Raw genomic sequence first — 13,101 nt, 5'->3', positions numbered from 1 at the left:
CATATGGGCAATACCAGGAGCCAGTGGGCAAATTACAGGAGCATTGGGCCGACTCACAAACAACTCACCAGTTACCTCCAGCATGTGGCCATGCCTGCAATGGGAGGAGGGAGGAGTCTGTGAGTCCCACTCAAGACTTGCTGATATGTCCCAGGCCTCACAGGTGCACCTTAATGTGACCTGTAGATGGAAAACTGTAGGTGGGACATGTTGACTAATCTCTCAATTTTAAAATCAGTTTGAGGATTTAGTATTACTGCAGAGTGCACCTGTGTTCGTTATTGTTTTGTTAAACGGTGCTTGTCACCACACCAAAAACTGCCATACAGTGATCAAATGGAAACAGAACCATACAAAAATATGTGTACAAGCATAATACAGCATGGTGCCCGATTAATAGTGCCATGCAACTGCCTAAATAGCATGCTATCTAATACCACCACCTCTATACACTACACAAATATGGTGCATCAGTGTAAGCGTCATACGTTATGGTGCTTACATAGTACCATACTGTACACTGGACAAATAAGGTTTCCATGTTGTTGTCTAAAGAACTGTACTATACAGTGCCACCACCACTGTACACTGCAAAAGTAATATACTGAATAATCCACAGTACCACCTGTCTAAATACTACCATATAGTGCTCAAATAGCAACACACAGAAAAAATAACCATACCAAATAGTTCCTAAGTATATGCATAGTACAGTATAGTGTCTGGACGATAGTGCCATCTAGAGGCCAAATAATACTGCTGCCTAAATGACAATACTATATAATTCCGCCACCTCTATAAACTGCACATATAAAATGGTACCAAACACTGGCTATGTAAATACTACTATGCAGTGCTCAAATACCAACCTACAGTGAGCAAATACCCATATCAAACAGTGTAAGTGTATGAGCGCCACACAGTACGGTGCTCAAATAGTGCCATACTGTACACCAACCAAATAGTTTTCATACCGTTGCTGAAAGAACTCTTCTATATAGTGCTGCCATCACCATACACTAGCACAAAATATACTGTATAGCACATGGCTTCACAAGAAGCAGCGCCACATAATAACTATATAAAGGTACCGCCAAACAGTGCTGAAAAATTACCAACATTATATAAATAAAGTCAGCTATACAGCGGGTGAAATAAGTATTGAACACGTCATCAATTTTCTAAGTAAATATATTTCTAAATGTGCTATTGACGTAAAATTCTCACCAGATGTCGGTAACAACCCATCCAGTCCACACGGGCAAAGAAATCAGACCATAGATGTCCTGAAATTAATTTATGTGTAATAACGAGAAATGTCACAGAAAGAATATTGAACATGCTTCCTGAAATGTATGTAAAGGGGTATTCCCATCACATACAATGGGGGAGTATCACTAGGACATGACCCCATTGTCTGATAAGTGCAGGTCCCACCTCTGGAACCCGTACCTACAAGAAGAACAGAGCGGGGAGAGGTGTGGCTGGAGGACCCCAGGTTTTCCCGGGTCCGTCCACCACCAAGCGCTGCTCCTATACAAGTGAATGGGAGCGCACCACGCACGCGCGGCCCCTGCTCCCATTCATTTCTATGAGGCAGACGAAAATATCTGAGCCAGCAGTGCGCCCTCCATTAATTTCCCCGCTCTGTTCTCGTAGGTGCGGGTCCCAGAGGTGGGACCTGCACCTATCAGACAATGGGGGCATATCCTAGCGATATGCTCCCATTGTCTGTGATGGGAAGAACCCCTTTAATACTTCATACAAAGCCTTTGTTGGTGATGACAGCTTCAAGATGTCTCCTGTACGGAGACCCTAGTCGCATGCATTCCTCGGGTGTGATTTTGGCCCATTCTTCCACACAAATGCTCTTCAAATCCTGAAGGTTCCTTGGGCTCCTTCTATGAAGTCTAAGCTTTAGTTCCTTCCATAGATTGTCGATTGAATTCAGGTCCGGTGATAGGCCGGGCCATTCTAGCAGCTTTATTTTCTTCTGCTGTGTGTTTGCGATCATTGTCTTGCCGAAATGCCCACACTCGTTTCATCTTCATCATCCTGGTAGATGGCAGCAGATTTCTATCAAGAATGTCTCGTAATTTTGTCTATTCATCCTTCCTTCAATTATATGAAGTTTGCCAGTGCCATATCCTGAAAAACAGCCCCACACCATGATATTCCCACCTCAAACTTGTTGGTATGGTGTTTTTGGGGTGATATACAGTGCATTTTGGCCTCCAAACATGGTGTGTATTATGGCCTCCAAAGAGTTCAATTTTGGTCTCCTCTGACCAGACTCTATTCTCCCAGGATTTCACAGGCTTGTCTAAAGGTTGTTGAGCAAACTTTAAGCGCGCTTGAACGTGCTTTTTGTTCAGCAATGAAGTCTTGAGTGGTCAACGTGCATACAGGCCACGGAGGTAGAGTGCATTACTTATTGTTTCTGTAGCTCTCCACAGGTGGTCCATGGCTCTTGGAGAACTCTTCTGATAATTCTTTTCACTTCTCTGTCTGAAATCTTGCGAGAGCACCTGGTCGTAGCCGGTTTATGGTGAAATTATGTTCTTTCCACTTCCGTATTATGGCCTCAATAGTGCTTACTGGAACCTTTAGTAGTTTAGAAGTTCTTCTGTAATCAAGGCCATCAGTATGTTTTCAAACAATAAAGTTGCGAAAGTCTTGAGAAGAGCGCATTGGTTTTACCATCATGAGATGTTTCTGGTGTGCACCTTGGTAATGGACACCAGTTTGAACCAGTTGATATTATTTTTCATGTGGTGGGATTGCTTTCTAATTACTGATAGATGTCAGCTGGTGTCATGACTTCCCATGGATTTTTGCACCTCTCTTTCTTCTTGTGTTCAATATTTTTTCCCTGAGTCATTTCTCGTTATTACACATAACTTATGGACATCTATGGTCTGATTTCTTTGCCCGTGTGGATTAGAAGGATTGTTACAGACATCTGGAGAGAATTTCATGTCAATAGCACTTTCAGAAATAGATTTACTTAGAAAATTGGTGACATGTTCAATACTCATTTCTAGTGTTGAGCAAATCGAACCTGACTAAGTTGAATTCCATCCGAATTTCAGGGAAAATTAGATTCGCCGCGAAACAGAATTTACTTGTGCTTCATGGTAACTAATCAATTTTCCCTGAAATGGGTTAAAAAAAATTAATAAATCATGCTTACCTCATCCGTTTGAATGAGAAGAGCCAGCTTGCCACCATCTTGATTGAAGATCCCGCGCAAAATCCCATGAGCGGTGACGTATGACGTCACCACGCCGGCCGACGTGATGACGCCATCACTGGCCGCGCGAGATTTCACGCTGTATCTACAATCAAGATGGTAGCAGGCTGGCTCTTCAAGATCAAATGGATAAGGGTAAGTATGATTTTATGAATTTAATTTGTATTTTACACTGTAATATACAATTGCTGCTCCCTGTCATTGCACCCACTACTTACAAAAAATGCACTTCGTGACGAAGTAATTCGTCACACAGTGAATTTTTTGGTAAAATTCGGCGAAGCAGCCGAACCAATCTGCAACTTTATCCCCTTTTCTGTCGCTCACGTCAGGTCTAAAAAAGGGGGCATGATGTGGGTGGGGAAAAGGGCTCATTTATCATTTTCTACGCCTGTTTTAGGCCTCTTGCATACCAACGTAATGGCTCCGTGCCCGTGCTGCGGGCCGCAAATTCCAGTACGCAATGCACAGGCACAGACCCTGGGCCAGCCGCATGCGGATCGCGACCCCATTCACATGAATGGGGTCCGCGATCCGTCATTCCGAAAAAAGATAGGACAAGTTCTATCTTTTTACGGAACGGAACACCACAGAAGCACTGCGTAGTCTCCGGATTTGAAGATCCATTCAAGTCAATGGGTCCGCATCCGTGATGCGGAATGCACACGGAACGGTGCCCGTTTATTGCAGATCCACATATACGGTCCGCAATACGGCAACGGGCAGCACACGTTCGTGTGCAAGAGGCCTTAGGCATAGAAAATGGTCTAACTCTACGCCAGCAAGCGAGCTGTTGTAGATTTAGACATGTGTAAAGTCCGCTGGCGCCTCTACATAAATTAGGTGGATGAATCGGCAGCGCAGCGTCTACATCTCCAGTCTTCATAAATGTCCCCTAAAATTCTTATATTGTCACCTTTTTATTAGGAGCAGTTTCTACACTATTAGGCAGCAAGAGTCCAACTCTGTCAATAGTCCTCGTTCTACTGGCTGTCGCTTTGGTCGCTGCTGCGTTCGGTTACCTACTAAAAAGAAGGAATAGGAACATTATGAGAGGTAAGTATATTCCATGTTTTACATCATTCACAGAGTTTTTTTTTTTTTTACTTATTGATGGCCATCCATAGCTGGTGATGGCCAGCATCCTGGCTGATCAGCTTCACTATTACCAAGCACAGCGCTGTATATTTGGGAGTGGTTATACCTGGAACTGCAGCTCAAAGTAAATGAAAGTAAATAGCATGGAGCCCTACTGTAGTACCAGGAGGAGCCACTACCAGGTATATGCGCTGTGCTATGACTTTTCCAAAAACACCCATCCGTAAACTAAAAAACCTGTAAATTATATACAGTATAAAGTGCAACATTACTGAAATTTATAATCACATCATTTTTTGTTTTCTTTGGTTTGCAAATTTTTGGTTTCAAATTAAATTCTAATCTAATTCTTAAATTCTAATCTTACACTCTCAATATCGTGACCCTAATGTGGCCTTCTACGAGTTTTAGGTTCTACCATACCAGAGTCCTGTGGAGAGCTACTGTACCTCCCTATGCCACCGATTTTATTCAGAAGCATACAGTTTGTGGCATATTATGGAGATAGGCGGTGCCATAGGTAGACATCATATGGCGGCACAAGGAATGCTACCTCTAGGGTAGTACTGAGACACAGGGGCTCCATGTGCTGCCCTACAGGCCCAACAGGCTCCATGAGGCCTTAATCAACTTTGTCTTAAAACAATATTAAAGGTCTAAAACCTGCAGCCACCTGAGTCCACCTCTCTGCCGCTGACTGGGTACATAATGAGCTCTCAGTAGTAATTAACGCTGTGAGAATCAGGTACCCAGCCAGCAACCAGACATGCCCTCCTGAATTCAACTGCTTTGGCCCGCACCTCACCTCCTAAGCCCCCTTCTCCATAGACAACTGGAGGAGGAGGACAGAAGATGGTAGCTATTGATGGCCACCACAGAGGGCCAGCTTTTGGTGCAGTATATTGTGCTACACTGTGTTATGTAGTCCTGAAAAAAGGGAAAAAAATTAATAAAAGAAATCACCAAATGGCGCCTAACTACTACCAGAATATGTTTATAGGGAATATACATTTTGTATAAGATATATATTAGATTATATAAGACAAGTAGAAAATATATACAATAAGGTAGGGGGCTGTGTAAGCTTATTGATACAAACTAAATATAAATAGGTGCCCCTTACCAATAAAAAGTGGAACACTTAGTATTCAGTATCCATATGATTAGACTATCTGACATCCGGTTCTGACGTAAGAAAAGAAAGTAAAAGGTATTTGAAATACGTATAAAACGGGTGCTATACACCACACTCACTTCACCAGGGAGGGGTGTAGTGGGATAAAGCTCAAGAAACCCAAAACAACCGCCTCCCTCGCCTGGCTCTCTCGTAGAATTGCTGGAAGATACGGCAGTCCAACACTTTGTACTTCTGGTATATTCCTTTAATTAGATCAGTCAGGTAAGCTCAACGCGTTTCGGGGAATAACAGACCCCTTCCTCAGGAGCAAGGTTCAGTGGAGACATTAACAATATAAAAGGTATTTTAGAAACAAACATCTATAAATATCATATGGCTGTAATTCAAACAAATGGCGTTTTTGGCGCCAGAAAATTCGGCACTGTCACTTCCGGTCCCGGAAGTGACGTCGCTATCACAAAAAAAGAGACATACCATAACATATATTCTCTGTATGTAATCATTTGTATAATACATAATAAGGATGCCGGTCCTATTGAAAAACATAAAAAGGAAAGGAGAGATGGAAAGTGCTGCCTATGTAAGCGCGGGCAGGCGGAGACTAGAGTTCCGGTTTCTGGAACGCATAGGCCGGAGGTGCGTTCCACCTCGGACGATGTCCGGGGTTCCAGCGTGTGAGCCGCAGTCACAAGAGGGGGCGGGGTTATCTAGAGGTTCCTGTAGATGGAGCGCTAATGAAAAGGAGGCTTGGGTATTCTATACTTCGGACCGCAGTCTAAAACGCAGTATAAAACCAAAGTAACTATACTGGATGGAGTCAAATGATTGTAAAATGGATATCTAATAAAAATAACCATTCAACCATTTTGAACATGTAACTAGCTTGGGGTATACGTGTCAGCATGAGAAGGAAAGACTAATAAACATTATAAAAAATTATAAAAAATTCATAAAGGTTAACACTTTGGGTTAAAAAGTAGATACCAGAGCACTCTAATGGATATTATGGAAACAAATATAAAAAACATATACACATGTGTGTGTATATATATATATATATATATATATATATATATATACAGTACAGACCAAAAGTTTGGACACACCTTCTCATTCAAAGAGTTTTCTTTATTTTCATGACTATGAAGGCATCAAAACTATGAATTAACACATGTGGAATTATATACATAACAAACAAGTGTGAAACAACTGAAAATATGTCATATTCTAGGTTCTTCAAAGTAGCCACCTTTTGCTTTGATTACTGCTTTGCACACTCTTGGCATTCTCTTGATGAGCTTCAAGAGGTAGTCCCCTGAAATGGTCTTCCAACAGTCTTGAAGGAGTTCCCAGAGATGCTTAGCACTTGTTGGCCCTTTTGCCTTCACTCTGCGGTCCAGCTCACCCCAAACCATCTCGATTGGGTTCAGGTCCGGTGACTGTGGAGGCCAGGTCATCTGGCGCAGCACCCCATCACTCTCCTTCATGGTCAAATAGCCCTTACTTTCAAACTTTTCCCAATTTTTCGGCTGACTGACTGACCTTCATTTCTTAAAGTAATGATGGCCACTCGTTTTTCTTTACTTAGCTGCTTTTTTCTTGCCATAATACAAATTCTAACCGTCTATTCAGTAGGACTATCAGCTGTGTATCCACCTGACTTCTCCTCAACGCAACTGATGGTCCCAACCCCATTTATAAGGCAAGAAATCCCACTTATTAACCCTGACAGGGCACACCTGTGAAGTGAAAACCATTTCAGGGGACTACCTCTTTAAGCTCATCAAGAGAATGCCAAGAGTGTGCAAAGCAGTAATCAAAGCAAAAGGTGGCTACTTTGAAGAACCTAGAATATGACATATTTTCAGTTGTTTCACACTTGTTTGTTATATATATATAATTCCATGTGTGTTAATTCATAGTTTTGATGCCTTCAGTGTGAATCTACAGGGTGGGCCATTTATATGGATACACCTTAATAAAATGGGAATGGTTGGTGATATTAACTTCCTGTTTGTGGCACATTAGTATATGTGAGGGGGGAAACTTTTCAAGATGGGTGGTGACCATGGCGGCCATTTTGAAGTCGGCCATTTTGAATCCAACTTTTGTTTTTTCAATAGGAAGAGGGTCATGTGACACATAAAACTTATTGGGAATTTCACAAGAAAAACAATGGTGTGCTTGGTTTTAACGTAACTTTATTCTTTCATGAGTTATTTACAAGTTTCTGACCACTTATAAAATGTGTTCAATGTGCTGCCCATTGTGTTGGATTGTCAATGCAACCCTCTTCTCCCACTCTTCACACACTGATAACAACACCACAGGAGAAATGCTAGCACAGGCTTCCAGTATCCGCAGTTTCAGGTGCTGCACATCTCGTATCTTCACAGCATAGACGATTGCCTTCAGATGATACGAGATGTGCAGCACCTGAAACTACGGATCCTGGAAGCCTGTGCTAGCATTTCTCCTGCGGTGTTGCTATCAGTGTGTGAAGAGTGGGAGAAAAGGGTTGCATTGACAATCCAACACAATGGGCAGCACATTGAACACATTTTTTAAGTGGTCAGAAACTTGTAAATAACTCATGAAAGAATAAAGTTACGTTAAAACCAAGCACATCATTGTTTTTCTTGTGAAATTCCCAATAAGTTTGATGTGTCAAATGACCCTCTTCCTATTGAAAAAACAAAAGTTGGATTCAAAATGGCCGACTTCCAAATGGCCGCCATGGTCACCACCCATCTTGAAAAGTTTCCCCCCTCACATATACTAATGTGCCACAAACAGGAAGTTAATATCACCAACCATTCCCATTTTATTAAATTGTATCCATATAAATGGCCCACCCTGTACAATTTTCATAGTCATGAAAAGAAAGAAAACTCTTTGAATGAGAAGGTGTGTCCAAACTTTTGGTCTGTACTGTATATATAAATATATATATATAAAAAATGTTCTACATTATGAATATTAGTAATAATAGAAATAGGAATACATATATATAAATATAAATAAATAAGTGTTAAAAGTAAAAAAAAAAAAGGGGGGGGGGAGGCCCACAGCAGGAAACATCATAAAAAAATAGTTATTTAATACTTAGTGTACTCTAAACTTTAGTTGAAACCAAAAGGTGCTGACACGTATACCCCAAGCTAGTTACATGTTCAAAATGGTTATTTTCATTGGATATCCATTTTACAATCATTTGACTCCATCCAGTATAGTTTATTTGGTTTTATACTGCGTTTTATACTGCGGTCCGAAGTATAGAAAACCCAAGCCTCCTTTTAATTAGCTTTCCATCTACAGGAACCTCTAGATAACCCCGTCCCCTCTTGTGACTGCGGCTCACACGCCGGAACCCCGGACATCGTTCCAGAAACTCTAGTCTCCGCCTGCCCGCGCTTACATAGGCAGCACCTTCCATCTCTCCTTTCTTTTTTATGTTTTTCAATAGGACCGGCATCCTTATTATGTATTATATATTCTCTGTATGTAATCATTTGTATGTTATGTTATGTCTCTTTTTTTGTGATAGCGACGTCACTTCCGGGACCAGAAGTGACAGTGACGAATTTTCTGGCGCCAAAAACGCCATTTGTTTGAATTACAGCCATATGCAATTTATAGATGTTTGTTTCTAAAATACTTTTTATATTGTTAATGTCTCCACTGAACCTTGCTCCTGAGGAAGGGGTCTGTTATTCCCCGAAACGCGTTGAGCTTACCTGACTGATCTAATTAAAGGAATATACCAGAAGTACAAAGTGTTGGACTGCCGTATCTTCCAGCAATTCTACGAGAGAGCCAGGCGAGGGAGGCGGTTGTTTTGGGTTTCTTGAGCTTTATCCCACTACACCCCTCCCTGGTGAAGTGAGTGTGGTGTATAGCACCCGTTTTATACGTATTTTAAATACCTTTTACTGTCTTTCCTTTGATACTATCCACCGGACGTCAGAACCGGATGTCAGATAGTCTAATCATATGGATACTGAATACTAAGTGTTCCACTTTTTATTGGTAAGGGGCACCTATTTATATTTAGTTTGTATCAATAAGCTTACACAGCCCCCTACCTTATTGTATATATTTTTTACTTGTCTTAAATAATCTAATATATATCTTATACAAAGTGTATATTCCCTATAAACATATTCTGGTAGTAGTTAGGCGCCATTTGGTGATTATATATTTTTTTTTCCTTTTCTCTACTATATTGTCACTATATAGCGCTTCCGCATATAGTTCATCACCTACGGCTGCCTTGCTCTCCCTTAGCTTCCTATTTCTCATTTTTGCCCTTACCCAGGACATTTTCTTCTACTTATAATATTCTTTTTTCCACCTTGGCCTTCACCCTTGGCGCCCTGCGTCTGTATCCTATATCTCCATCCACAGGAGTACAGGATTAACCCTCTTCCTTTTTTCCTAACCCTAATTATGTAGTTCTGCCGGGATGGTATTTTCCCCTACGGTATTGTTGACTCCACCTACTTGTGTTGCCCCACCTTCTGTTAATTTTAACCTGCCTACAAAATGGGGCCACTTTAAGTTCCAAGTCCTCCCATTATCCCAAGGCTACCTTTTTAACCTGTGCCCATCAGCCAAGACATTGCAGTCTCAAAGCCCTATAATATTGACAGACCTGGGTCTAAAAAAGGTCCCCCAATCTTTTAGTTTTCACTGGTAGTCCATGGCCAGAAGCATAACTTGAAGTTCATGGACCTCTCCCCTCCACCTATCTATCCTGTGCCATTTATAATACTGATGTCTTCTTATGAAGGACCTTTTGGATATACTCAGGCACCAGCCCCAGGTGTGAACACTACCTCTGCAACCTCTACAGTTATGCCTATGGGACGTAGGGACCCCCTAACAGATACCTGAGCATTTTACATTTTTTATAGACATAGGAGGGTACATTATGGTTTTAAAAAATTGCACTCAATCAAAATAATAAAAAAAATACATAAAAAATTCATTCAACCAATGAAACATTTATCATAATGATTAAGCAAAATTAATGATTTCTAAAAATAAAAAAATACCTGCTTCATTATCACCATCATATATCACTTACAAAGTGTTTTAATTCCTTCTAGCTCGAAGTCTTTCACAAGGACCCCTCATAGATCAAAGTGAGTAAAAAAGTTAGTTATTTAAGGTTTAAGGTTAGGTTGGACCCCTAGAGAAAGAGAAGGACAAAAGGACCCCCTACAATAAGTTTAGGAGATATCAGATTGATCAAAAGCACATAAGAAACAACAAGCCGAGAAATTAACTTTTTAGATTAATCACAAATTGCTCTTAAAACAAAAAAAAAGTTGTATTATCCTTTACTGGGTGGTCTCAACCCTCGACCCTTTTCAGATTGGACCTGTCATGGTGATCCGCTGTTTGCTGGAGATATGGCTCCTGGCACCCCAGTTAAACAGCTGATTTTGACAGAGAAGGCCAGACATTACCCCTACAGTGGCCACAGTAACCCACTTTTATGACATTCATATACCCCAATGACCCATGATCCAAAAATCATCCAAAGCATTTGGAGCACCACTCAATACAGAAGATGTTGAAGATTTACTCTGATATGTAATTTATGACCCTAGATAGAACATTCTGTATCAGACATTAGACATCAGGGGTTATATGCAACTTGCCTAATGGTATGTTCCTTGTTTTCTAACAGAGGCACCTGAAGAAGAGAACATAACACATCCACCATTAGTGCCACCATCACCTGTGTAAAGGAGATAACCTATGGAGAATCAAGGGATAAATGTTGCCACTCTATGGAAATGTCTTGTGAGACCCATGCTAATTGGACAGTGAATGCTTTTTTTTATGCTGGATATAGAAATTGCTTTGGTGACCTTAAATTTGCTCATCTATGCCTACAGCATGAGGTTGAAACCTCTCTATTCTTCCTGAAGGCACCTTTTGCATTTGTCCTCTACGCGTGTCACCTTCATCCACTCTCACCATAGGTTAGGATGTCCTCTTCCTGCCACAAAAATTCCATCTCTCAATAAGGAATATATTCCTAGTTCTACCACTGTATCGCCCAACAAACTCAGATATAAATTGCAGACTTGTGCTAGGCTTTCAACGTGCCAAGGTGGGGGCTTGTTCGGGATAAAAAAAATGGTCACCTAGTTTTCTATAAACAGTGTCACATCTATGCATTTGCTGTGCCTGGTATTTCACCTCCTTCCAATGGGGTTGTCCTGCCATACCAAACACAGTCTATGGACAAGGGTGGCACTGCTTACGGACAACCCTTATATATCCACCCAAAAAAATCTTCACTTTGAGAATACTTCAAAAGATGCAGCGAAACACCAACTTTACAATTGGTACCTGGCATCATCCATAGCATAAGCAGTGCATTGAGTTTCACATCATTATGTGTCCTGGTTTCTCTATTTTAGCAATACATCTGGTGTGGTGTCAGCTGGTAAGTTGGCGCCTGCTGTATCACAAATCACAAAGTAAATTTGGAGAATCTTGTCAAGTCTCAATTATGTATTCTATACAGTATCTGTATGTCATGAAATGGTTTTATAAACCGAAGCCACCTTCAGTAAGATACAGCAAATGTATTGCAACACTGAAAAAAACATATAAATTAATGTATATACAAGGGGTTCTTAGAGGCTCTCCTCTGATGGTGCCATGATTATTTCATTGGTGGGGGCACCACCCCTTGATATAAATCATGCCATAAGACATAGGAATCATATATGTAAATATATGTGTAAAGAAGTATAAGAGTGCGCAATAGAAAATGTAAATAAAAAATATAGAAAAATGATCACAAATATGGAATTAATCAGCCAAAACAATATCAAAAATGACCAGGTCAATAACCAATAGTAGGCACTGACCTTAATGTATATACACTGTAAATATCTAGTCACACACTCATGTATGTTTGCAATTACACAACTGAATATTTTGCATCTATATTTGTACTGCATCAAATATGAATCGAATAAACAAAATATATTATACAGTTCCATTTTTTTTCACTCCACAAGAAGGAGCATTTTCCACTAAAGTATTAAGAAATAAATGTGAGACGTTACAGACATTTATTTGTACATGGGGTGATACATCCTCAAGATAAGACAGAGCAATAAAACTTGCTGCAGATGGACAGGCAATAAGGCTTAAGACTTAAAGCCCATTTACACTGGACCGATGAGCAGACGATTGTTGCGAAGGAAACGTTCCCTTCTGACAATTGCCTGCTCGTTAGTAGAGATGAAGTGTTGCATTTACATGCAGCAAGCATCTCCACTGTATGGGGATGAGTGATGGCTACTGCTATCGCTCGTCCTCATATAGATTCACTGTTTCTGGGTGGCAGATCGCTGTTTAGACACCACGATCTGTTGCCCACAAACGATGATTTAGGTGTCCTCATGAATGACTGTCTCACCCAGTGAACATGTGTTTAGCTCGTTCATCAGGATATATGCAACCTCTTTAGATGGGCAGATTATCAGGAATGAGCATTTGTATGAATGTTCTTTCCCAATAATCGGCCCATCTTTAGGAATTAAAGGAGATCTGAAGTGTGTCCACTTAGTGGGTCATA

General features: G+C 40.8%; 1 protein-coding gene across 1 annotated transcript in view; it reads left to right on the top strand.

The window, feature by feature from the left end:
- LOC121003905 overlaps positions 1-12,513 on the top strand; it is a 37,122-nt gene extending 24,609 nt beyond the window's left edge. Inside the window, exons 5-7 of the mRNA XM_040435846.1 lie at positions 4,181-4,309; positions 10,601-10,636; positions 11,188-12,513. Coding sequence (XP_040291780.1) covers positions 4,181-4,309; positions 10,601-10,636; positions 11,188-11,246 — 224 coding nt within the window. The 3' untranslated portion in view covers positions 11,247-12,513. The remainder of the gene's footprint in view (positions 1-4,180; positions 4,310-10,600; positions 10,637-11,187) is intronic.
- Positions 12,514-13,101: the final 588 nt, after the last annotated feature.

Source organism: Bufo bufo, chromosome 6, assembly GCF_905171765.1.
Source record: "Bufo bufo chromosome 6, aBufBuf1.1, whole genome shotgun sequence".
NCBI lineage: Eukaryota > Metazoa > Chordata > Amphibia > Anura > Bufonidae > Bufo > Bufo bufo.
The sequence above is the reverse complement of the archived record's forward strand: the minus strand, read 5'-3'. Positions and strand labels throughout refer to the sequence as shown.